General features: G+C 36.7%; 1 protein-coding gene across 3 annotated transcripts in view; it reads left to right on the forward strand.

Moving 5' to 3' along the window:
• Positions 1 to 26,501, forward strand: part of LATS1 (large tumor suppressor kinase 1) — a 44,545-nt gene extending 18,044 nt beyond the window's left edge. For all 3 annotated transcript variants that reach the window (XM_019638952.1, XM_019638953.1, XM_019638954.1), the window contains exons 3-8: positions 1,236 to 1,383; positions 7,616 to 9,129; positions 11,153 to 11,735; positions 14,671 to 14,853; positions 15,079 to 15,185; positions 22,561 to 26,501. In XM_019638952.1, coding sequence (XP_019494497.1) covers positions 1,236 to 1,383; positions 7,616 to 9,129; positions 11,153 to 11,735; positions 14,671 to 14,853; positions 15,079 to 15,185; positions 22,561 to 23,070 — 3,045 coding nt within the window. In that variant the 3' untranslated portion in view covers positions 23,071 to 26,501. The remainder of the gene's footprint in view (positions 1 to 1,235; positions 1,384 to 7,615; positions 9,130 to 11,152; positions 11,736 to 14,670; positions 14,854 to 15,078; positions 15,186 to 22,560) is intronic.

A 26,501-nucleotide genomic window follows, 5' to 3' on the forward strand; every position in this document is an offset into this window, starting at 1 on the left:
CATCCACTCTGTGAGTCTATTAATTATGAAGAAGTTGAGCTCTGAAAGGTTAAGTAACTTGCCGAAGCTCACACAGTTCTAAAGTGTGGTACATAAACCTACAATCACTGGAGTATACTTTTGCTTCTGAGCATGAAGAATAAAAGTGTAGTGATGTGGGGCTGCTGGAACTCAAACTCAGTTCTCTTTGATTCGAAACTCTGCTTTTTTCATCATACCATCTAGCCTCCAAAAGTCTTCATCACGTAATCATAGATAGCCTAAGTGTTATTCTTCTACCATTTGTCCTATTTTTATGTCCTGGTAAATGAAGTTCTCTAAAATGTAAGCTTGAGGAGGATAGGAACGAGAACCACATAGCTCTGTTTAAACACAGTGGCAAAGGTGCCTGATAAAACATTTTAATGATACAAAAGAGTGATTTTCAGTGTTCTGAATACCTTTTTAACAATCCAGTAGTCTCTGTTTGTTCATATAAGAAGGAAATTGAGGGGCCGGCCGAGTGGCGTGTTGGTTAGGAGTTGGCTTGGGACGCCACCTCTGAGCAGCAGGGCCCCGGTTCAGATCCCACATGAGGGCCAGTGACACTGCGCCCTCTACAGCTAAGATGGTGAACAACTGCTCAACCTGGAGCTGGGCTGCTGTGAGTTGCTGGCTACGGTGTAGGCTGCAGTGGGGCTGGCTGGCAGTGGGCGTGAGCTTTCCTGAGCTGCCTTGAGCTGTCGTCCAATGGCCGGCGAGCAACTGCAAGCGCAGTGGTAATACCAACATGGGCCAGTGAAGCGACGTCCTCCACAACTAGACTGAAGAACAAAAGGACAGCAGCTTGTCTGTTCCCCTTCCCTGATTCCCCAATGTTGTTCCCCTCCCCCAATTCCCTAATAAAATCTTAAGGAAAAAAAAGAAGAAGAATGAAATTAAGACTGAGAAATAATCAGAATCATATTTCTATGGTTGCACCCAGAAGTAGTTAATCCTAGAAGAAAACAGTAATACGTTACATAGAGGTGAAAAGGTTAAAGAAATATTTGAAGGATTTGAGGGTTTCTTTTGTTTTCTTTAGTAATTTGAGAATGTATGGATTTTTGTAGTAGCTTTACAAACAGGACATGAATATTATGGTTCGGGCCTGTTCTTCATAATTACGGATTTTTCTTGTGGAACTCATAGTGTTCTTTCCCTCTTATTAATTATAAGATTTAAATTTTTTTTCCTTTTTTCAAATTTCGTATCAGGATATGGTTATACAGGCTCTTCAGAAAACTAATAACAGAAGTATAGAAGCTGCCATTGAATTCATTAGTAAAATGAGTTACCAGGATCCTCGACGGGAGCAGATGGCTGTGGCAGCTGCCAGACCTATTAATGCCAGCTTGAAACCAGGTGATTAATCAGACTTTTTCCCTAGTCTCTTATTTAATAGTATTGTTTTAAGTATTTAAGATATCAAACATTTACTCTCAGAAGTTGTTAAAAGCATCACAGCAAGTGAAAATCTCAAATTAGGGTAATAATGTTATAGTGTTATACTATACCAAGATGAGTTAGAGGATGGGCCCTGACGTTCCACAGGCTATTCTGATGGGTGGCAGTCTAGGCTGAGAACTCCTCAATTGGTTACACTGCAGCAGAAATACTTCTTTCATTTGACCACAAATATCATTCAAACTATTTCTTTCTTTTTATCTTATTATAAGAGTAAACCATGTTCATCATAGAATATTTAAGAAGTAAATAAAAGGAAAACACCACTGTTAATACAAGATTTTGGTGTCTTTTTTCCTGTGGAAAACCTGAGTGGGTTTATATGTGTACATTTTGATTCTTGTTGTATAAGCAAAAAAATGGGTCATACTAACACCTACTTCATTCACTTAATATACCATGCATAACTTTCCTTGTTATTAAATGGAATGATTTTAATAGCTACATTAAAATAGATTTATCACATCCTCTATTTAACTAGTCTCTCATTTTTTGACATTTACCTTATTTCCTTTTTATTTTTTGCCATTATAGCCAACCTCGCATAAATGCCCTGGTACCTAAATATTTGTACATTTTCTGATTTTGTAAAAGTAAATTTTTAAAGACTTGCGAAAATTTAAAGTTTCTCTTAGATTTTACTGTCGGAAAGGTGTTACCAACTTATATTCTCCTGATCAGTTTAATATGAGAATGCCTATATCTGTAAATCCTAGGCATTATCATTTTTATATATTTAATGGCTGTGGAAATACATCTCATTTTACATTCACATTTCTTTGATCACTGGTGAGGTTCAACATTTGTTTATTGGTTATTTTTCCATTGGCATTTTAATTCTTCGTTAATCTTGTGTTTGTCTTTATTATTGATTTATAAGAAGCCTTATTTATTCATTTTTCCCTTCATTCAACACATTTTTATTGATCAACCACTTTTTCAGACCCTTTGCTCGGCACTGGGTATGAAGTTCTTGCCCTTCTGTGGAGATCAGATACATGTAGAATTACAACTACATAGTATGAATGAAGAGGGGAGAGTGACATGGTACTATGAACACATAAAATAGAGAGATTTTGACCTAATGAAGATCAGAGAAAACCTTCCTGTGAAACTGATAGTAGAGCTGATATCTGCAGAAAGGCAAGGGTTGATGGGGATAGGTTTAGTGAGGAAGAGTGTCCTTAGCATGGCCTGTTTGGCAGGTTTTGATACCACATTCAAAGAAATGAAAATGTCTACAGCACTGAAAACAGAATAGAGAAGTACCTAGGGGCCTGACTATGCAGGACTGTCTTGATTTTCTAAGAGCAGCAGGAAGTTACAGAAACATGATGACATGATTAGATTTGTGTTTCAAAAAGATGGCTGCAGTGGATGAGAACAGGTTAGGGAGAGCAGGAGAGAGTATCTGGATACACTTGATAAGACATACAGTAGTTCACAGGAAATGAGGGCAGTTGGATTAGGGCGATGGAAATGGAGAAATGTGGATGAATTAAGAGAGATGGGAGAAGTCAAGTTGACAAGGACTTGGTGGGTGATAGATAACATAGGGGGATGATACTGGAGCGGAATGACTCTAGGCTTTTGCTGTAGAAAATGGATGCTGATACACCATGTTATGAAAGGGAATGCTAAGAGAGAACAGGATTTGGTGGAGAAAGATCCTAAATCTGGTCGTAGACATAAGATTGAATTAGGCTCACTGAGTTATCTGAGTGAAGATGTCAAGTGGGGACCCAGATACATATGGCTCTTGGATTAGCCCTGCATGACATAGGTCACCTAAAGGAGATAACGTAGACCAAGATCACAAGATGGACTAGAACCAAGCCTATTATACTCAGTAGCTGACAGGAGAGGCTAAGCCTGCAAAGAGGACAGAAGAAATAGCTAAAAAGGAAGTTAGAAAACCAATAAGGTTTCTAATGTCTTGAAAGCCTAGGGAAGAGAATGTTTCAAGAAGGGGAAGGAATAGTCAAAAATGCCAAATGCTACTAAGAGAAATTGATCACGGTGAGAACTAGAAAATGCCTTGTTGGCTTTAGTGACATGGTGCATTAGTTTGCTTGGGCTGCTATAACAAAATACCACAGGCAGGGTGGCTTAAATAAAAGATTAATTTTCTCACAGTTTTGGAGGCTAGAAGTCGGAGATCAGGGAGACAGCATGTTTAGTTTCTCCTGAGGCCTCTCTCCATGGCGTGCAGATGACCACCTTCTCACTGGGTCCCTCTGCATGCACATCTGTCTGGTGTCTTTCTCTGTGTCCAGATTTCCTCCTCTTATAAGGACACCAGTCATACTTAAGATCCACCCTATGACCTTATTTAACCGTAATTATCTCTTTAAAGGCCCCATCTTCAAATATAGTCCCATTCTGAGGTACTGGGAATTAAGTGTTACTGAATTTTAGGAGGACACAGTTCATCCCATAACACATGGAGTAACTTGTTTTTGTTCAGTCATTGGAGCATCCTTCAGATTGGAGTGAGTTGAGGAATAAATGGATGTGAAGAACTCAAGTATAGACAGTTCTTTGAGAAGCTTTTCTGTGAGGGTAGAGTGAGGACATTAGCAAAAGTAGAGCTTCCTATCTGTGGTGAAGGTCTTTTTTAATTTTTAATTCATTACAGATTGGTAATTTTATAAAATAAAGTACTAACAAATTATTAGAAAATAAATTTTCAGTGACATATAAAATATGAGTCCAAATATTTTATTACTACATTTAACAGACATAAAATTATTGTCAAATTTCTGTAAGTATAAATTTTTACTCTCAACTTCCATACTTATCTCATAGTGGGCTAATATCACTTTGTGGACCAGCACCAAATAACACTTAGAGGAAGTGGGCTATATGGGAGTAGAGGGAGAGCCTTTTTATTATTTTTTTTTAATAGGAAAAACTTAGTCATATTTAAAAGATAATTACAAGAGTCTAGTTAGAGGGTGAAATAAAATATTGAAGAGAGAAGGGTCGAGTAAGGTTCCTGAGAAGCCATGAAAAGAAAGGATTCAAAGCGTGGGATGAGAAATCAGCAGCCTTACACAGGAAGAGAAAGAACCGTTTTGCTCTGATAGGAGCAAATGGGTTTAGGGAAGATAAGGGAGTTCCTTTCTGATGCCTTTCGTTTCTTAAAAGTAGAAAATCAAATGATGGGTGAGGACACTGAGCACTGGCAAGAGTCGTAGTGGAGACCAAAAGGAACAGTAGGATTTCCAGGTAGTGCTGAGGCTGTTTGATGATGCTGATGATGAATTCATGGTGGAATCAATCTGCTTTTACTTCACCTTCTCTAGCAGGCATGAAAAAAAATAGATAGCTGGAATCATCTGTGACTGGAGTTTTACTAAACAAGTATACAGAATAAGGTAGAGAGATAAAGAGAGTTCAGAATGTTGCTGAAAGGGTAATTTAAACCCTTAATCAGGGCATATTCTTCCTCTGCTGTTCGTGGCTTCTCATTCCTTTCAAATTCCTCTCCATGGCTTCGCTACTGTCATACTTCATCTAGTACCACCCTGCCCCACATTTACTGCTCTCCAGCCATACTGGGTTTCTTTTTGTTCTTGGAAAAGACCAAGCTCCCACCTCAGGATTTTTGCTCAGTCTTAGAACATGTCATGTCCTTGGTAGAGCCTTTTCTGACCACTGACTCATCCCTTTCTATCCTCCTGCTACTCTATCATTTGACACCATTTGTGTTTTCTTCAAGTAGCATTTATCATATCAGGATGTTACCTTATTTATTTATTTACTTGTTTATTGTCAGCCTTCTCCCTCAAGAATGTAGGTTCCATGGGGCCAGTGATGTTACCTTGTTCACCAGTGTACTTGGATTGCTTAGGGACGTGCCTGGCTCTAGGTGCTCAATAAATATTTAGTGAATGAATGCAAATGAGGAGAGGAGAAGGGGAATACAGAGGGAAGAAAGAAGTAATGGACCATGGATTTAAATTGGCTGAAGTGTGCCATAAAGAAAGGAGAACTGATGAAGTAGGGGATTAACATTGGAGATCTTAAGGAGGTTGATGGACGTTTGCAGTAGGCGTAGTTAAATATGAGAAGGAGTTGGCCAAGAGCATAAACCTCAAATTAGTGATTTATAAAAGCAGATATGTGTGGTATCAAAATTAGCAATGTGATTTTGGGAGTGATACTTTGAGTGGAGTGGAGGGGAGGAGCTCAAGAAACTGAGAGGTGAGGGTGATGGATGTTTTGTCCATGTGGATATTGAATTATAGAATATTGGCTAGGCTTAGGGTACAGCAAACGCCAAAGTTATGTGTGATTGAGGGCAAGGAGTAAGGATTCATTAGGTTGGTGAGAGGAATGAATGCGGCCTCCTGGATAGCAGGAGTTTCCAAAGAGCTGGCTTTTAAAAAAGAATATGAAAGAAAGCAGTGAACTGGAAGCATAAATGGAGAGCAAAGAGGTAGGATCTCACCTTTTATCCAATTTATTTTTAAAGAAAATCTTAATTGCAAAGGGCTGAAAGGAAAGTAAGGTCAGCAGAAGATAACCAGCTTTAAGGAGGTGGTGGGCAAGCTTGGAGCTGAGGTTAGGGACATAGGAGCATTTGCTGGTTAGAGAGCAGAGCATGTCTAGAGGGCAGTCGTGGCAGGGTCTGGGAGGTGCAGAACTATAGGGATGGCAGTCTACTCTAGGGTCGCGGTGACTCACATTTTCAGGGTCGCCCTGACTCACATTTTCACTAGTAAAAGTTGGGTGAGTGATGTGGTGTATTTAGCCTCAGCTGATGATCTGAGGAAGGTGGCCTCAGGACTTGTGTATCTTGCCCAGAGTGATGACTTTCCCAGAAGTCACAGGGCCAAGATGCTGCTCAGCCTAGATGAAATGGAGTGCTAAACTGTACATTCTGAACATTTACTGCTTTTTTCTCATATGTTATTAAATATAGTTTCTCCCAGGTTGAGATTGTCCTTTCCAATTTGTAGATGTTTCTGGTTTGTTTTGTTTTGATGGAGATAAGCAGTTTTTGTGTTTAGATCTGTTAGTATTTTACTGTATGTTCTCTACCTTTGTCATACTTGGGACTTTCCAAAGAGGTACCCCGATATTGTTGAATGTTCACTTGTTTTTTCCTAGTACTTGTATGGTTTCATCTTTAACACTTAAATGTTTCATCCTTCTGGAATGTGTTATTTATAGTATTGTATTTTATACAGATGTATTACATATATAATATATACCTCTTTCCAATGGCCAGAATATTTTAAATATTTTTTTGTATCGTATATTTTCTTGCCTATTTCATTTATTTGGAAATTCCAGTACAGAGAGACTCTGTAAAATCCATACCTACTTAGCATTCAGCTAATTATCTCCTGTTGTCTCTTTTGTTTTAAAAGCCATATTGAAACGTACTTAAGATTAGTTATTGTATCTATCAAAATTACAAGTAGACACACTGGCCCACTAATGCTACTTCTAATAATTTTGTACTTAACGCATGAAATGAAATCTGTACAAAAATTTTTTTTTTGAAAGCAAAAGACTAGAAACAACTTTAATATTCATCAATAGGGGACCTGATTAAATAAATTTGTATATATCTATACAGTGAAAAACTATGATAACATTTTTTAAAAGTGAGAAAACACTTTATATACTGATAAAGAATCCTCAATTTTTTAATGAAAAGAGCCAAGCACAAGAGTATAAATAGGAGGCATACTATTTACTTGTATATCCCTAAAATATCTTATTGATGACATTGGTTATCTTCATGGAAGGAAACTGGTTGGCTAAGGGACAGAGATGAGTATTCTTTTTTTTTTTATTGTTAGTTTCAGGTGTACAGAACAATGCAATAGTTACCCTTTTCACCCTCACAAAGTAACAACCCCCCTCCCCCCATCTATTGCCCTCCCAGAGATGAGTATTCTTTTGTACTTCGGGAATTTTGAGCTATGAAAATGTGTCACCTAGTCAAAAATAAATAAAATTTTAACAGGTAAAATAAAACCACTTACTGAAATCTGATTTTTATAATTCTTGAAAGAGAATTATCAGTAGTGTCAGAATTCCAAGCTAAATTTTTCAAAAATAAGAGGCTAAAACATGTTTCGTTTTTTTCCCCTCTGTTTTATGACCATAGGAAATGTGCAACAATCAGTGAACCGCAAACAAAGCTGGAAAGGTTCTAAAGAATCCTTAGTTCCTCAGAGACATGGCCCACCCCTGAGTGACAGTGCGGCCTATCGTTCTGAAAGTCCCAGCTCGCAGACAGATGTAGGAAAACCTTTGTCAGGATCTGGTATAACAGCGTTTGCTCAAGCTCACCCCAGCAATGGACAGAGAGTGAACCCCCCACCACCTCCTCAAGTACGGAGTGTCACTCCTCCTCCACCTCCAAGAGGCCAGACTCCTCCTCCAAGAGGTACAACTCCACCTCCCCCCTCATGGGAACCAAACTCTCAAACGAAGCGCTATTCCGGGAACATGGAATACGTCATCTCCCGAATCTCTCCTGTTCCACCTGGAGCCTGGCAGGAGGGCTATCCTCCCCCACCTCTTAACACATCCCCAATGAATCCTCCTAACCAGGGACAAAGAGGCATTAGTTCTGTTCCCATTGGCAGACAACCAATCATCATGCAGAGTTCTAATAAGTTTAGTTATCCACCAGGGAGATCTGGCATTCAGAACGGTGGTGGTCAGACTGACTTTATGATACACCAGAACGTTGTCCCTGCTGGCGCTGTGAACCGGCAGCCACCCCCTCCGTATCCTCTGACCACAACTAATGGACAAAGCCCTTCTGCTTTACAGACAGGGGGCTCTGCTGCTCCTTCATCATATGCAAATGGAAACATTCCTCAGTCTATGATGGTGCCAAATAGAAACAGTCATAACATGGAACTTTATAACATTAGTGTACCTGGACTGCAAACCACTTGGCCTCAGTCCTCTTCTGCCCCAGCCCAGTCGTCCCCAAGCACGGGGCATGAAATCCCCACCTGGCAACCTAACATACCAGTGAGGTCAAATTCTTTTAATAACCCGTTAGGAAACAGAGCCGGTCATTCTACTAATTCTCAGCCTTCAGCTACAACAGTCACTGCTATCACGCCAGCTCCAATCCAGCAACCCGTGAAAAGCATTCGTGTATTAAAGCCAGAGCTACAGACTGCTTTAGCACCCACACACCCTTCCTGGATGCCACAGCCAATTCAAACTGTTCAACCTAGCCCTTTTTCTGAGGGCACCACTTCAAATATGACTGTTATGCCGCCTGTTGCTGAGGCTCCAAACTATCAAGGTCCGCCACCACCTTATCCAAAACATCTGCTACACCAAAACCCACCTGTTCCCCCCTATGAATCAATCAGTAAATCTAACAAAGAGGATCAGCCAAGCTTGCCCAAGGAAGATGAGGGTGAAAAAAGTTATGAAAATGTTGATAGTGGGGATAAAGAAAAGAAACAGATTACAACTTCACCTATCACCGTTAGGAAAAACAAGAAAGACGAAGAGCGGAGGGAATCTCGTATTCAAAGTTATTCTCCTCAGGCATTTAAATTCTTTATGGAGCAACATGTAGAAAATGTACTCAAATCTCATCAGCAACGTCTGCATCGTAAAAAACAATTAGAGAACGAAATGATGCGGGTAAAACCTTTTAAAATGTCCATGTTTATACTTGATCATCCATTTGCTTGGTGTCTATTTTAAAATATAGTGGTCCAGTATTTTTCTCTTTTCACAGCTAAATATACTGTCAATTATTTAAAAGTCAGTAAACATTATAGTACTTTCGATTATAGCATTTTATTTTAGTATTTCAAGATTTACTCAGAATTTCCTATAATAAAGTTCTTCTAATAAATTAAGAAAAATATAATTTACAGTGTGCATTTGAGGTGTATGTAACCCCTTTATATGGAAATTGGAGCAGGGATTATTTTTTGTTTTACATGTTATCTTACATTTTAAAATGAGCTAGAATTATCTGGGTCTCATCTCTTGATACATTCATGAAACATTTATTTTTATTTAGTAGTTTTTGGACTTGTGGGTTTATTATTCATCAGATTGGTCTTACTTGAAAGTCAGAGTAATCTCCCTTCAGTTATTTCCCTAATTTCATTTTTATAATATACTGGAAAAATGTGTTGAAATTATTTAATCAAAGTCTGCTAAAGAGATCAGAATAAGTAAATACTCACTTTAAATTAATCTGTTTTAATTCCATACAGATCTCTTTTCTAGTAGATAACTATATGCTACTGTCGTCATTATTATTTTTATCTTATGTTTATAGTTCAAAGGTTTGGCTCCTAATCTTACATCTATCACTGAAAATCCAAGAGGCTTAAATTTGTGATAAAATTTTCTCACAAAACTTGAGAAAAAATTCTTTTAAAATTACTTTCCTAAACCTGATTTCACAGTATTGTTATTCCTGCTATAAATTCAGTTTTATTGGATGAGAGATACCATGATAATCTGTATAACTTATCCATATTTTAGCTCTTAAGTTTTCTTACTAAAGTCTGTCTATGTATTTTCTTAGTTTATTTTTCCTTTTTCCTCTTCACTTTCACTAATAGCTGATTTAAACTTTTATGGTGTTGGAAGCTTTGCTGACTTCTGTAGCCTCCATTACTGTGTAGGCAAGTAAGATTTTAAGAGAAACAGTTCTATACTAAGTCTGGCATGCCACCCTTCTTAAAAGATTTTGCATGCAAATGTGTATCCTAACAGAAGCATGAGATTGCTATATTTTAATTAGTCTTGCATTTTTAGAATTAGACTTGACTTTTCAAATCAAATTCCCATACTACTTAAACCTTTAAATTAGTTCTTTATTAGCTAGCCAAAAATAAACTGTTTCTTCCTTCTAAATCCAGGTATTCCATGTCTACTTAGAAGTTTGTTTTTGTTTTTATCTGTCTTGGTATCTTCGTAAGTCACACTGACTATTCTTTGAAATGTTCCAAAATATATAAAAGATACCGTGTAATCACAGAAGTTGTCCCTCTTACATGAGGTAGGAGAAACCCTTTGCACTTTGTGTTAGTGATGACTGGAAGTCCTACCTGCCCTTATTCTAATGACTTGAGAAAGGTAAAAGGAAAGACTATTAATGAGTGGTTATGTTAGAGAAGATATTCTTTTGTTCTTAATACATCAGTTTTTTAGACTAAAGGAACCTGGAGGGAAAGAATTTATTTTCTTTAAGGATGAAATCAGAGAAGAATATTTGAGGCCTAGGCATTCCACAAAGAGAAGCTTATAACGAAGGCAATCTAATCATGTGATTTGGGATGAATATGCATGGAGGGACAGATGAGGCTGCATGTGAACAGATGTTTGGTTATTGCACATTGGGACCCTTTTATGAGTGCATTAGAAAGGAGTAGAAAGCTGATCACTGGAATTGTCTATTCCTTGTTCTCCACAGCAGAATCTGCATATATACTCACTTTGTATATACATCCTTTTAACTATCCCTTAAGCTGCACTTTTGATAATTAATTTTCTCTGAAATATATTCTAGATCTCTAACATGCTTTATTAAAAATTGTTGTGCATTTAACCTTTAAATATATGCCTGAATTTTTTCCAAGTGATTTCTTAATTTTCTATATAGAAGATAATTCCTCATTTAACATTTAGTTTATTTGCCTAGGTTGGATTATCTCAAGATGCCCAGGATCAAATGAGAAAGATGCTTTGCCAAAAAGAGTCTAATTACATCCGTCTTAAGAGGGCTAAAATGGACAAATCTATGTTTGTGAAGATAAAGACACTAGGAATAGGAGCATTTGGTGAAGTCTGTCTAGCAAGAAAAGTAGATACTAAGGCATTGTATGCGACAAAAACTCTTCGAAAGAAAGATGTTCTGCTTCGAAATCAGGTTGCTCATGTTAAAGCTGAGAGAGATATCCTGGCTGAAGCTGACAACGAATGGGTAGTTCGTCTCTATTATTCATTCCAAGATAAGGACAATTTATACTTTGTAATGGACTATATTCCTGGGGGTGATATGATGAGCCTATTAATTAGAATGGGCATCTTTCCAGAAAATCTGGCTCGATTCTACATAGCAGAACTTACCTGTGCAGTAGAAAGTGTTCATAAAATGGGTTTTATCCATAGAGATATTAAACCTGATAACATTTTGATTGATCGTGATGGTCATATTAAATTGACTGACTTCGGCCTCTGCACTGGCTTCAGATGGACACATGATTCTAAGTACTATCAGAGTGGTGAGTAAAATCATGCAATTTGTACATATTAATGTGATTTATTAATGCAATAAAATATAAGACGGTATTATCACTGAATGGGCGCCAGAAGTCCTGGGTCAGGTCTTGACTGTTGGATAAGCACGGGTGATCCTTCAGACACTTAGACATAAAATGAGAGAGTGTTAGATTCAGTTACTTCTAAATATTAACATTTTTGAGTTAACCTCTTCACATTTTGTTATTTTGAAACATATCAGACAATTAACATTTAAAAAATAAAAATAATTTTTAAATGAAGCCCCATGCCTACCATTCAGCTTAAGTACTAGATTATCAGTACTTTTGAAGCCCCTAAACTTAGAATCACTCACTTCTCCTTCTTTCCTTCACATAAGTAACCGCTATTTCAGAACTTTGTAATCCATTCTTTTCTCTGTATTTTTACCACATATGTATAACAATATATCATTTTCCCTACTTGGAACCTTTAAATGTAATCATTCTATGTGTATTCTTCTGTGTTGACTTCTTTTTTTAAAAGATTTTATTGGGGAAGGGGAACAGCCAAGTTGTTGTTCTTCAGTCTTCATTGTGGAGGGCGCCAGTCGTCATCTGGCTGCCTGTCAGCAGCTCATGGCCTCTGAGCTCAAGATGCTGTGTTCAGTCTTAGTTGTGGGTGGGCAACCATCCCATGTGGTAGTTGACCAGCAGCCTTGTTGTTAAGAGCACACGCTTTATCCGGGTGGCAGCTCAGCTCAAGTTGCTGAGTTCAGTCTTAGTTGCGGGTGGGCATAGCCCACCATCAAATAGGCAGTCTTGTTGTTACACCATCTGAGCCATCCTGCCACCTGTTGGCAGCCCAGCGACAGCTCAGCTTGGGCGCAGTGTCACTGGCCCATGTGGGAATTGAACCGGCGGCCCTGTTACTCAGAGCTCGTGCTTTTAAGCCAATTCTTAACCAACTGAGCCACTCGGCCGGCCATGTGTTGACTTTTTATGTTTGAGATTCACCTGTGTTTTTGCATGTAACATTTATTTTTACTGCTATTTAGGATTCCATTATATGACTATTACACAACCTATTTTACCTTAAACACTTTATGTACATGATTCTCTTTAATCCTCACAATGTCATTGTGAGGCAGGATGAAGAAACGGAGGCTTAGTTAGATGAAGTAGCTTAACTTGTCCAAGGTCAGACAGAAACGAAGTGTAAGGGCTAGGCTTTGAACCCAGGTTTGTCTGATTACAGGGCCCATGTTATTTGTACTACACCACAGTGCCTCACCAAGATCCCTTCAAGTGCTAATGGAAGTGTGAGTCAATTTGACATTTGTTGAATGCTTACTGTGAGTAGGTACTTTACATATATTCTAATTTAATGCTTACAGCAGTCCTCTGAGGTAAGTAGTATTAGTCGCCTGTGCTTCTGTGAACACAAGTAGATTACATAAATGGATAGAACTGAGACACGCAAACCTACTTTAATGTTCAGCTTAGTGTAATGTAATGTCTCCCCAGATTCACCTGAATTACGTGGGGTTCTTAAAAATATGATTTTTAGGCACTATTCCAGCCTATTGATTAAAAAATCTTCACTGGAGGGTATATTTTAATCAAACATCCCAGATGATTATTACAGTTAGGTTACTTTCAGAAACATTTTTCTGGGTGATTTCATCTACTCATGGCTTTAAATACCATGTCTACAGAGGGTGCCAAAAAAATGTGTACACATTTTAAGAAAGGAAAAATTGGTATTAAAATTGTAATAATATATACTGATAACAAAAGATGAATACAAGTCACGTGTATACATTTTTTTGGCACTCCCGGTGTATCAGTGACTTCCAAATCTCTCTCCAGAAATGGCCTCTCCTTTTATATGGATTTCTAATAGGCCTTTCAAACTTAACATTACCAATAAACAACTCTTTTTAATTTCTCCTCCTCCAGTCTTCCCCAGTTTAGTAAATTATACCGCTATACCCACCTAGTTATCCTTGATTCTTTTTTTCCCATTGCCTCTACATCTAATTCATCAATAAGTACTGCTTACTCCATCTCTAAATATATCGTGAATCTGTTCACTTTTGTCCATCTCCTCCATTACCATCATAGTCCAAGCTTAACTGTAATTGCGTCTTAAGTGGTCTCTTTTTATTCTTGTCCTCCCTTATTATCTATTCTCTACAAAGCAGTTTTCTTTTTTAAACATAGACCCGATCTTGTCATTTTCTTGCTTCCAACTCTCCAGTATCTTCCCATGGTACTTAGAGTGAAAGGTAAACCATTAGTTTGGTTTACAAAACCCATGTGCACAGGCTCATACTTCTTTCCTACCATTCTCCCCTTTTCTAATTGCATGGTCTTCTCTCTGTTATTATTTCTGTATAAAAATGCCTTGCCCTGGTTTTCAAATGGTTGATTTCCATTTGGTTTTTATAATTATCACCTCCATTTGTCATATCACCCCATGTTGACTGTCTACATGGGATGCATCACTTTTCTTACATATGTATTTGTTGTGTTTCTCCCCTACAGAGAAGCTGCCTGAGAGAAGAACCTTGTCTTTCTTATTTATCATTGTCATTTGTTGAATGAATGAAACACTGATGTAATTTGTTTGAAATTTTGTCTGGAGTAGTAACGGGAAGCAGTCTGAATAACAAATTCTTAATCCTATCTACGCATGACTTCAATTGTCATCATTTAACATTGAGTACATTACTGATTCTTCGGCTAATTTTTCTTAGTGCAAAGCTTGTTCTATTGATATCTCAGATCACAGCATCCAGTGAATAAAAAACACCATCAGTGATTTGGTATATATGGTGCCTTAGCTTTGTCACAAGGGGAGAGTCTTGTTTACTCTAAACTGTGATGTCAAAAGATTAAACAGACTATAGGTTTACTCTTGTTCTTGTTGCTTTTATTTCTTTTAACTTTACAGGTGACCATCCCCGACAAGACAGCATGGATTTCAGTAATGAATGGGGTGACCCCTCTAACTGTCGATGTGGAGATAGACTGAAGCCACTAGAGCGGAGAGCTGCACGCCAGCACCAGCGATGTCTAGCACATTCTTTGGTGGGGACTCCCAATTATATTGCCCCTGAAGTGTTGTTACGAACAGGTAAAACATTTGTTTTATAATCTCAGTAGGCCTTTAGAGCAGCCAACACTTCATTAAAATGTGGCTTGTTTTTCTGTAATTAGAATATGGCTTGTTTTTCAGGTTTACAGCGAAAGCATTAATTTTACAGTATAAATTGGTGATTTAATAGTGATTTTTGTACTGATTCTGAGCACTTTTTAAAAAATGCTTATAAATAACTATAACTTGGGTATCTTATTTTAGGCTATACACAATTATGTGATTGGTGGAGTGTTGGTGTAATTCTCTTTGAAATGTTGGTGGGACAACCTCCTTTCTTGGCACAAACACCATTAGAAACACAAATGAAGGTAAGTTATAGAATCTCTACCAAAAGAATTGGCACAAAGCCTCTTACACTGTAGACTTTTATCAGTCCTTTACATAGAGCATCTCAATCTGGAATTACAGAATGAACGTGTAAGGATATAGGAACCCACCAAAATTCCATGAATGAGCTCTGATCTCCATCATCCTGTCATCATACTCTTACATTCTCCCTCACTCATACACTACACTCGTATTTCGTTCTCATAGAAGTCTTTAGTACCTTTGGAAGATTTATTCCAATTTACTCTTTGTCTGTCACCTGTTGGCTCCTGGCTTTGTTTCCTTTCGAGCATATTCTTGCCCCAAACTACAAATAAACGTCTATACAGAAGTTTCTTCATATTGCATGGTTTCACGTTCTGCACTTTCAATTACCTGCAGTCATTCATAACTTTAAATATATTAAATGGAAAATTCCCAAAATAACAATTCCTAAGTTTTAAATTGTGTGCTCTTCTGAGTAACGTGACAAAATCTCGCGCCATCTTGTTCCCTTCTCACCTGGGACATGAATTACCCCTTTGTCTAGCGTCTCCACCCTCTCTCTATATGCTTGTCACCTGTTAGTCACTTAGTAGCTGGTTCACTTACCAGATTGACTATAGTATCTCAGTGCTTGTGTTCAAATAACCCTTATTTTACTTAGTAATGGCCCAAAGTGCAAGTGTAGTGATGCTGGTAATTCAGATATGCCAAAGAGAAACTGCAAAGTGTTTCCTTTAAATAAAAAGGTATGTATGAAAAGGAAAAAAATATAGTCTATATAGGGTTTGGTGCTATCTGTGGTTTCTGGCATTCACTGGTGGTCTTGGAACATATTCCCTATGGATAAGGGGGAACTGTATCTCCACTTGAAATTACCTCTGGCACTTAAATGAGAAGCTGCCTATAATTTTTTTTTGTTTATTAAATTTATTGGAGTGACATTGGTTAGTAAAATTATATAGGTTTCAAGTGTACATTTCTATAAAACATCATCTACATATTACATTCTGTGTTCACCACGCAGAGTCTGTTCTCCTGTTACCATATATTTGACCCCCTTTACTCTCTTCTACCTCCCCCATCTGGTTTTGTCTGTGTCTATGAGTTTTTGTTTCTATTTGTCTTGTTCCTTTGTTGCCTTCAGTTTTATATCCCACATATGAGTGAAGTCATACGGTTCTTTCTTGACTTTTTCTATCTGACTTATTTCGCTTAGCATAATCTCAGGATCCATCCATGTTGTTGCAAATGACACTATTTCATCATTTCTTATGGCTGAGTAATATTCCATTGTGTGTATGTATCATATCTTCTTTATCTGATCGTCTATTGAAGTTTTTGACCATAAACTGTCCCATTAAAAATCCCCTAGTGGTTCCCTTGTCCATGGGCGGAAGTCTAGGTTTGTCCTCTGTTCCTTTGTTCATACCATTCCTTCTGTCTAGACTGTCCTTTCTCTCCTATCTTCCACAACCCTCCTCTTTCTGAAGCCTGGTTAACTCCTGATCATTTTTCATCATTCTTTGATAGTGTCTTGAGATATCATCTATTCTATAATGCTCTCCACTAAGTTGTAACTACTTCTGTCATTGCATTTAATACAGTATTTTAAAATTTTCCTTTAGAATTAATTTTAATACAGTTCTACTGGTAATGCATTCTCTCAGGTTTGTGTCAGATTTGTTTGTCTAAAAGTGTCTTTATTTCACCTTCATTTTAACATACATATATATGTAAGGACATGTGTGTGTGTGTGTGTGTGTGTGTGTGTGTATGTGTATGCATGCATGTGCATGTGTGAAAAAGTGAATGCTTTCTTCCTAAGATCATGAAAAAGGCAAGGATTTCTGTTTTCATTTTAGTCTTATTGAAGATAGCTCTGATAATCTTAGCCAGTGCTCTAAGCAACAAAAAGAAAGGAAAGGCATACAGATTAGAAAGAAATAAAAACTTCCCCTAGCGCAATGATAATACAACTTGGGCCAGTGAAATGACATTCTCCATAACTAGACTGAAGAACAAAAGGACAGCAACTTGTCTGTTTCCCTTCCCCAATTCCCCAACACTGTTCCCCTCCCCCAATTACCCAATAAAATCTTTAAAACAAAAAAAAGAAAAAAACAAAAACAAATAAAAACCTTCCCCTATCCAGAGATGACATAGTTTTCTACATGGAAGATCCCAGGGAATCTATGAAAAACCCATAGAACTAACAAGTGAGTTTGACAAGGTTGTAAGATATAAGGGTAATATATAAAAATCTACTGTATTTCTATATATATTCAAGCAATGAAAGGCTGGAAACCGAAATTTAAAAACAATGCCACTTAAAACAGCTTCCCCAAAATGAAATGCTTAGGTATAAACGTAATAGAACATGAACAAGACCTGAATGCTGAAAGCTACCAACTGATGAAAGAAAGCAAGGAAGATCTTAATAAATGGAGATACATACTGTGTTGATTGATTAGAAGACTCAACATAATAAAGCTATCAATTTCCCCCACAAAATATGTAAATTTAACTCCAAATCTGTAGACTTAACTCCAATTCCAATAAATTCCCAGCAGGAATTTTTGTAGCTATAGATCAGCCAATTCTAAAATTTATATGGGTGGACTAAAGAACTAGAATAAAGAAAACAGTTTTTAAAAAGAACAAAGAGGAATCAACTACTAGATTTTAAGACTTACTATGAAGTTATAGAAATACAGTGTGATATTAGCAAAAGGATACACACATAGATCAATGCAACAGGATAGAGAATGGAAAAATAGGACTTCACAAATATGGCCATTTGATATTTGACAAAGGTGAAAATGGAGAAAGTATAGTATTTCAACAGATACATTGGAAAATTTGGTCACTGAAATAAACAATACTGAAATTGACATAAACCTAACACCTTACACTAAGATGAACTCAAAATGAATCATAGATTTAGAGATAAGACATCAAGCTATAATACTTTTAGAAGAAAATAGAAGAGAAAATCTTTATGGCTTGAGATTAGGTGAAGAGTTATTAGAAATGACACCAAAATCATGATCCATAAAAGCTGAGAAATTAGACTTCTTTCAGTCTGCCAAAGACACAAGACAGTGAAAAGACAAGCTACAGCGTGGGAGAAAATATTTGTAGATCACCTATCAAACAAAGAGGGCTTATATCTAGACTTGTATATAAAGAACTTTCAAAACTCAACAATGAGAAAAACAGCCCAAGCCAGTGACCTGATGCAGATTTCCTTAAATGTCTGGATTAAAAAAGAAAAGCCTATCTGTCTCTAACTCTTCCTGAGGGGGTCAAAAGAAAGGCATCTGGGCCGGTCCCTTGGAGAATCACCACTACCAACCAGTTGCACAAACCCAAATTTTTGGAAGGCAAGGTCCTTCCTGCCCACCTACGTACCAGCCAGCAGCTCCAGGAAGCTGGGCTGCCCTCTCCATAGTCACAGTGGGGCTGAGGAACGGTGAATGATAGTTGGTTCATAACATTGCTGTCTTACTCTTACCAAATATTGGAAGCCTCTCCCTTCATGAAGCACTCCCCTGGTTGCTGTGAGTGTTCAGTCAGTTTCGAGAGGTCAAAAATAGTTAATTCTGATAGTTGTTTTTTTTTTCCAGCTTAATTATTGTTTTTGGGGAGGGACTGACCCTGAAGCCTCCTAGTCACCACTTTCTATGAGATCTCCCTCTACTGTGTTTTTGACTATTACCTCTACATAGTTTTGTGAGACGTTGTTCTAGTGATTACAAAATACGTGTTTTCACTGTCCATTTAGAATCGATATTTTCCCATTTCAGTGTAGTTCAGTATAGAACCTTATTACCACATATGCGTAGATCCCTATTTTCTACCATTTTAGTTATCTTATACATAGTATCTACATACATTTAAAACCTCATCAAATAATGTGACAATTTTTGTTTTTAACCATCAACTTACTTGAAAGAATTGAAGATGAAAAGAAGAATCATTTATATTAACCCAGATATTTAGCATTTTCCTTGTTCTTGCTGCATTCCTGATATTTTAAGATTCCTTTTATACTATGTCCCTTCTATCTGAAGAACTTTAGCAATTATTTTAAAGCAGGTTTGCTGACAACAGATTCTCTTAGTTTTCCTTCATCTGAGAATGAATGTTTCACCTTCCTTAGGATGTTATCACTTGGTATAGAATTCTGGGTTTCAGTTCTTGCAGCACTTTACGACAAAATTTTATTTTATTTTTTTTTTAGCTGAGCCATCCTGCTACCTGTTGGCAGCTCAGTGGCTGCTCAGCTCGGGCTGGACTCGAACCGCTGTTGCTCAGAGCTCAAACTCTTGAGCGAGCTCTTAACCAACTGAGCCACTCGGCTGGCCCCTCTTGCAGCACTTTAAAATGTCACCCACTTCCTTTTGTCCACCCTAGAAGTGGGATTACTAGGTCCTTGTCTCTTGTTATAGCCTTTGTTTTAAAATCTCTTTTGTCTGGTATATGCATTGCTACCCCAGCTTTTTTTTTTTTTTTTTTTAATTTCAATTTTCATGAAATATCATTTTCTGTCCCTTTCAATCTGTGTGTCCTTCTGTCTGAAGTGAGTCTCTTATAAAGCATATATGAGTCTTGTTTTCCTATCCATTCAGCCATCGTGTCTTTTGAGTGGAGTATTTGATCCATTTACATTTAAAGTAATTGTATAGATATGAAGTTACTGCCATTTTATTATTCATATTTTTTATCCTTTTTTTCCTTTCTTCTTAAAGAAGTCCCCTTAGCATTTCTTATAATACTGGTTTGGTGTGATGAAATCCTTTAGCTTTTTCTTGTTTGGGATGAGGTTCTCATATTTTTAAACTTTTTTTTCCTCTTTGTTGTTCAGATTGCATAATTTCTATCAATATATTTTTAAGTTCACTAATTCTTTTCTCTGGCGTCTCCATTTTGCTATTGAGCCCATCCATTGAGTTTTTTATTTTGCTTATAGTATTTTTGGTACCTCTTGCTATCTTCAGTTTCTTTGCTGAGACTTTCTGTCTTCATTTTCATAGTATTCATCCCTATTTGAAGCATTTTTATAATGGCCTACTTTAAAGGCTTTGTTAGATCATTGTAACATCTGTGTCATGTCAACACTGATGTCTTGATTTTCTTTTCCTATACAGGTTCACATTTTCATGGTTCTGTGTATGCCAAGTAACTTTGGATTGTATTCTGGACATTTTGCATACTGTGAAACTCTGGGATTTGTTTAAATCTTATGGAGAATATTGATATTGTTTTGGCAGGCATTAAACCTGGTTGGATTCAGTCCACAAGTTCCAACGAGCCTTCTGTGGCTTGTGATTTCAATATCAGTTTCATTGTCAAAACCTTTACATTGCTAGGTAGATCTCTCCGTGGGCTATGATATTTTCCTTAGTTCAGTTTTCAAAGTCTTTGATATGCTCTTTAAGATTAGAGCCATATAGGCACGGTTGGGAGGTGAGCCCAGCAGGTTTTACATGACTTGTTGGCGTCAGTTGCCCAATCTCCTCCTCCTCTGCCAACAGGAAAGTCCCTGGTACCTCCCAGTTCCCTCGGGCTTCCCCTTTCAGTTCTTTGACCAGAAAGTAAGGCTTTCTTTACCCTATTCTGCCACACACACATTTCATGGCTGCCCGCATCCAGCACAAGGTAGAAGAGGACAGAGAGAAAAAAGTGACATGGATTCAAGCTGTCCTCTTGGGACAGAAGCTGTATGATTTAATTTCCAGTTGGAGAGGAAGGGTCCCCTCTCAGTGTTTTGGGTGACCTTTATTGTACCTCTGTTGTGGCTAGGAAACCACTTTCCATCCCTGAGCCTGAATAGAGGGCCTTTTCCTAGAGCTCATTCTGTCTGTGTTACACGTTTAGGGTCAGGGCTACCTTGAGTTTTGGCCAGGTGATTCTACAAGGAAAAAAATGGTAGTCACCACCATTTCATTGGTTTGGAAATTCTTGTTCCCCAATCTGCCTGTTACTTACTGCTTACTCTTCAGGGTCCTCAGGTAGCTGTTGCATGCATTCTATCCGGGTTGTACCGCTGCGTGCAGGAGAAAAGACCGGTGGAGTACACCTATTACAGCCTTCTCCCAACTGGAGCGTCAGCTTCTGGCATTTAGAATTCTTTTCCCTTTAACTTTGGTTTTCTGCAGTTTCATCGTGATGTGACCGTGTGTAGTTTTGTTTTTATTTATCTTGATTAAGGTTCACCAAGCTTCTTGAATTGTAGGTTGAAGACTTAACCAATTTTGGAAAATTCCCTGTCATTACTCTTAAAAGATTTCTTCGCCTGCTTCCTTCTCTCCTTTTGGGACTCTAATTAGTATACATACATGGGGTAGATGTTTGATATTGTCCTTCATGGCTCTTCTACTTTATTCTTTTATTATTGCATTTTTTTCTCTCTGTGCTTCAGTTTACATTAATTTTTATTGACCCATCTTTGAATTAATAATCTTTTTTTTTTGCTATACCTAGTCTTTTATTATTTACTTTTGCCTTAAACTAAAAAAATCCTGAGTGTAACTTTAAAGTGAAGAACTTGTCCAGCTGATTGTATATTTTAATTTCCCCTATTTGAAATATGAGATGATGGAACCAGGCATAAATAACTACTGTATTGGTTTTTTTTGTTTTTCAAAAAGAATTCAAGGACATATTTTATTAGTTGAGGCATCTCCTTTTTCTAACTCGGGAGAAGACTTTAAGATGAACAGACACTAGAAAACGGGTTTTACTTTTCTTCCCTTTACAGTAGTTGATGAGTTCCTATATGAATAAGGGAGAATGGGGTTCATTTATTCATTTAAGAAATATTTATTGACTCCTTCCTTCCCTTCTTCCCTCCTTCCCTCTTTTTCTTCCTTCTCTTTCATCCTCTCACCCTTCCCCCTCATTCTGGTTTACTCAAAACTATAATAAATATTTACTGAACATAAATCATGTGCCAGGCTATTTGCCAAGCACTGGGAAATAGAAAGACAAAATGGTCTGTAGCCTTATGGGATTTTAACTGTAGTAGAAGGACACAGACATAAATAGGTACCACAAAGCATTAGATGATACAAGTAAATACATAGAACAAGGGGGACACAGTAAAAATAGTCACTGCTGCCATAGGTAGAAGGGCTTAACCAGGGGAGCTAACACTGACAGTGAGTCTTCTAATATAAGTTGCGTGCAGAGAAGGGCTGGGAAGAAAGGTTATTTCCCACCAATGATTCATTATTAAAAGGAAGGAAAGTGAAATATGCAGTTTATTTAAAAAAACACAAATAATCCAGTAAGACATTTTGGTATAAAACGGAGGAAATTTTGTGCTTTTATCTCTTCCTTCCTAATTTTTAAAAATCTTCTTTAAAGGTTATCAACTGGCAGACATCTCTGCACATTCCACCGCAAGCTAAACTGAGTCCTGAAGCCTCTGATCTTATTATTAAACTTTGCCGAGGACCAGAAGATCGCTTAGGCAAGAATGGTGCTGATGAAATAAAAGCTCATCCATTTTTTAAAACAATTGATTTCTCCAGTGACCTGAGACAACAGTCAGCTTCATACATTCCTAAAATTACACACCCAACAGATACATCAAATTTTGATCCTGTTGATCCTGATAAGTTATGGAGTGATGATAATGAGGAAGAAAATGTAAACGACACTCTCAATGGATGGTATAAAAATGGAAAGCACCCTGAACATGCTTTCTATGAATTTACCTTTCGGAGGTTTTTTGATGACAATGGCTACCCATATAATTATCCAAAGCCTATTGAATATGAATATATTAATTCACAAGGCTCCGAGCAACAGTCAGATGAAGATGATCAGCACACAGGCTCAGAGATCAAAAATCGTGATCTAGTGTATGTTTAACACACTAGGAAATAATTATCAATGAGGATTTACAAACAGGCCTGAAATGCAGGGGTTTTTGAGGCTCTGAGTAAAATTATGCAAATGTGACAGAGCTGTGTGTGTGTGTGTGTGCTCTGTGTACAATATTTTATGTTCCTAAATTATGGGAAGTCCTTTTAAAATGTTAATTTATTCCAGCCTTTTAAATCAGTAACTTAGAAAAAATTGTTATAAATTATGAACTGAATATTATAGTCAGTTCTTGGTACTTAAAGTACTTAAAATAAAAAAGAGTGCTTTTTTTAAAAGGAGATGCCTGGTATCTATTTGTACATATGATAAATAATTTTAAAAGACAAGAGATTGTGAAATTTTTTTGAAAGACAGTTTTTAGTTTTATCTTGCTTTAACCAAATATGAAATATACCCCACATTTACAAAGCTCTCTTTTTTCCCCCATAACCTTGTTTTTTGGTACAAAATAAGCTATTGAAATTAAGCCATCATGGTGGTGAGTGTTCCTAGGCTAATGATAATCTGTATAATTCACGTCTTGGAACTAAGAAATACAGGGTTGAAACAGGATGTTCATCAGAAGGAAAAAAAGTTTATCTTTTTTTTCCATATGTGGAATATTTAATCTTCTAGCATTTGTTTCTAAGGATTACTGGCATTAAAAGAAGCAAAGCACTACCATTTTTCTTTCCATATTGGTATTTTTAATGCTGCTTCCAGTTTTAAAGGGGAACAAAGCTACCATAAATCAAAACTTCTTATACTAAAAGCTAAGATTTTTCATATTTTTACTTCAAAATTTAAAATATGATTTCCATCAACCTAAGCAGATATTGTTTTCAGTTTCATGTGAAACTTTGAGTAAAAATTATTTGTGAGTACTCAATAGAGAAGTATGGTGACAGTTTTGATTATGTCATCAGTAATGTTACAGGTTTCCTCTTTCAGAACAGTGCTGCTTACACAGATTATTTATTGGCAAAGGAAAATCTGGCTATTTGGCAATATTTTACCTATGGGCAGATTAATTGATGAAAAAATTAATTTTATTTAACTCTTAATTAAGGTGGCCATTCGTAATGAGGGAACGTTACATAGCGGTCTTAGAAAATTCAAATCCCCTTAACTTATTTAAGGTTAAATAATATGTTTTTCAGCATTCCTATTATATAGGCGTAGGTTTCAAGGAAGACTTGTGGTTTCATACCAGAATACATTTAGCTTATCTTTTAGGAAGGGGAAAGGGCTCTATTCTTTCTTTAGTAAATTTGTATTTTGTTTTTCTTAAGCTCCACTGGTTGGGAATTGTTTTATCAAAACAATACAGAGGGTGCCAAAAAAATGTATACACATTTTAAGAAAGGAAAAAACTATTAAAATTGTAATAATATAAACCGATAACAAAAAATGAATACAAGTATACATTTTTTTGGCACCCCCAGTATATGTGGATAAGAGGCATAATTTTAGTGATTTTCAAACTTTTAGCTTTCTTCATAGGAAAGCTAATGGAAATCATATATGTAAGTAAAATTAACTCAAGCTGTTCCAGTTGAATTGGGGAGGGCAAAGACTTATTAGCTTCCACGTCCCACCTTTCTGTAGGTGGCCCTCTCAGAGCTCAGCTTGTAAACGACTGCACAACCCACTGTGTAATGGTGGGTCTTTGGGGGTCATTGGTCCTTTTGAGAATCTGATGAAAGCTCTGGACTCTCTTCCCAGAAAAAATGGACACCAACATATAACACACACAATGCTGTGTGCAGGTTTAGGGGTTCTGAACATGCTGAAACCTATCGTAAACTCTTGGTTAAGGACCTCTGTCTTATAAGAACACTAATATATAAAACTAAGAACTTTGCTTTAAATTTACTGATTAGTACTCAGATTAGCATATTTTGTATAAACACTGATAATTTGTGATGGAAAAGGTCTGTACCATGTGACAAGACATCCCGATGAATGCCTCTCTTGCTGGTACAGTGCTAAGACATTTTAAACACCCTTTTGAGGGCACTGAAATATATGTTTGGCTTGTGACAGGCTTGATAAATATTTCTGAAGGACTTCTAATCAGAGAGTTGTAAGAAAATGCACTATGAGATGGCAGTCTTCATGGAACATTTGATTAGTCCTATAAAATTCTATGCAAAACAAATTAGTTCAAGAATTTTTAGTTCAGTCAGTACTCAGATTTTTTAAAGATATCTCTCTTCCTCTTGGGCTGTCTCAGACATTGAAATTTCCATTTAGTTGTTTTACTTCTGGACTATGGTGCAATATAGTACAAAACCAACTTTGTTACATTTATGTTGTAGGGAAACTAAGGTGCTGTCGCCTCCCCTTCTTTCCCCACAAAGTCTGTGTGGCCCTTATTTCTCAAATGTAACAGACATTATAAATTTTGTATTCTTTTGAAGTTTCCTCTGACAGTGTAAGCTTTTTGTGTTTATCTGAAGCCGTGTACAAGCCTTCAGTATCTGCAGTTTTAATAGTTTGTATATACTTATTAGCTATTTTATTCCCAAACTATATCCAGTTCTTCCAGTATTGAATCTGGTACTTCTTGCCCCAAAAGATAAGAACATCAAAAACCTATATGCTTTCAATTGAAATGGAGTGAAAACTTTGGTTATTCGTGTTTTCTTTTAAAAATAATTTCCCCACTCATGAAAAACTGTCTTTCTTATACTTACCCCTTTTTATGCATATCAATAGTATTTATAAAATGTTTTCTATTATGTAATTGTAGATACTATTATGTATTGTCCAGTGACATCCCAAGGCAGGCCCTGTTGTATCTTTTCTACCTTATTTGTAATAGAAACTATAGAATGTATGACTAAGAAGTCATTTTGAGATTGACTTTTTAAAAAAGTGATTCCCTTCTGCTGTTGCAAAGTGCAAAACTGTGAGTGGAAATGTTTTATTCTGACTTAATATGTTAGAAATTAGAGTATACAGTGGGAGGATTTTTAGATATTGCTGCTGCTGTTACCTAAGGTACTTTAGAAAATTTTCTTTAATAAACAAAAATAAAAATCCCTTTGGTATTTAAAGTGAAACATTTAGCTTGTTTGTTTTAATCTAAAACAAAAAGTAATTTGGGTCAACATATTGGTATATTTGTAAAGCGCCTTAATATATCCCTTTGCGGAAGGCACTATACCATAGTTTACTTTTATATTGTATTGTGTATATAAAGTATTTTGTATTAAAATGGAGTCAATACAACACTACAGTTTTATAAAATAATACTTTGTTAGGAAAAACAATTACAGCTTTGCAATATAACTAAATTGTTTTGCATACTTTTGAATGTCGTAGATATGAATAATCAGCCTGTGTTTTTAATGAATCTATTTGTATTTTCCCATTTTATCTAGTGTAACATTTTCTGGGATAATAAAAAAAGCAAAATTCGAATCTTTCAA

The sequence above is a fragment of the Hipposideros armiger genome, unplaced genomic scaffold, assembly GCF_001890085.2.
Source record: "Hipposideros armiger isolate ML-2016 unplaced genomic scaffold, ASM189008v1 scaffold_41, whole genome shotgun sequence".
Lineage (NCBI taxonomy): Eukaryota > Metazoa > Chordata > Mammalia > Chiroptera > Hipposideridae > Hipposideros > Hipposideros armiger.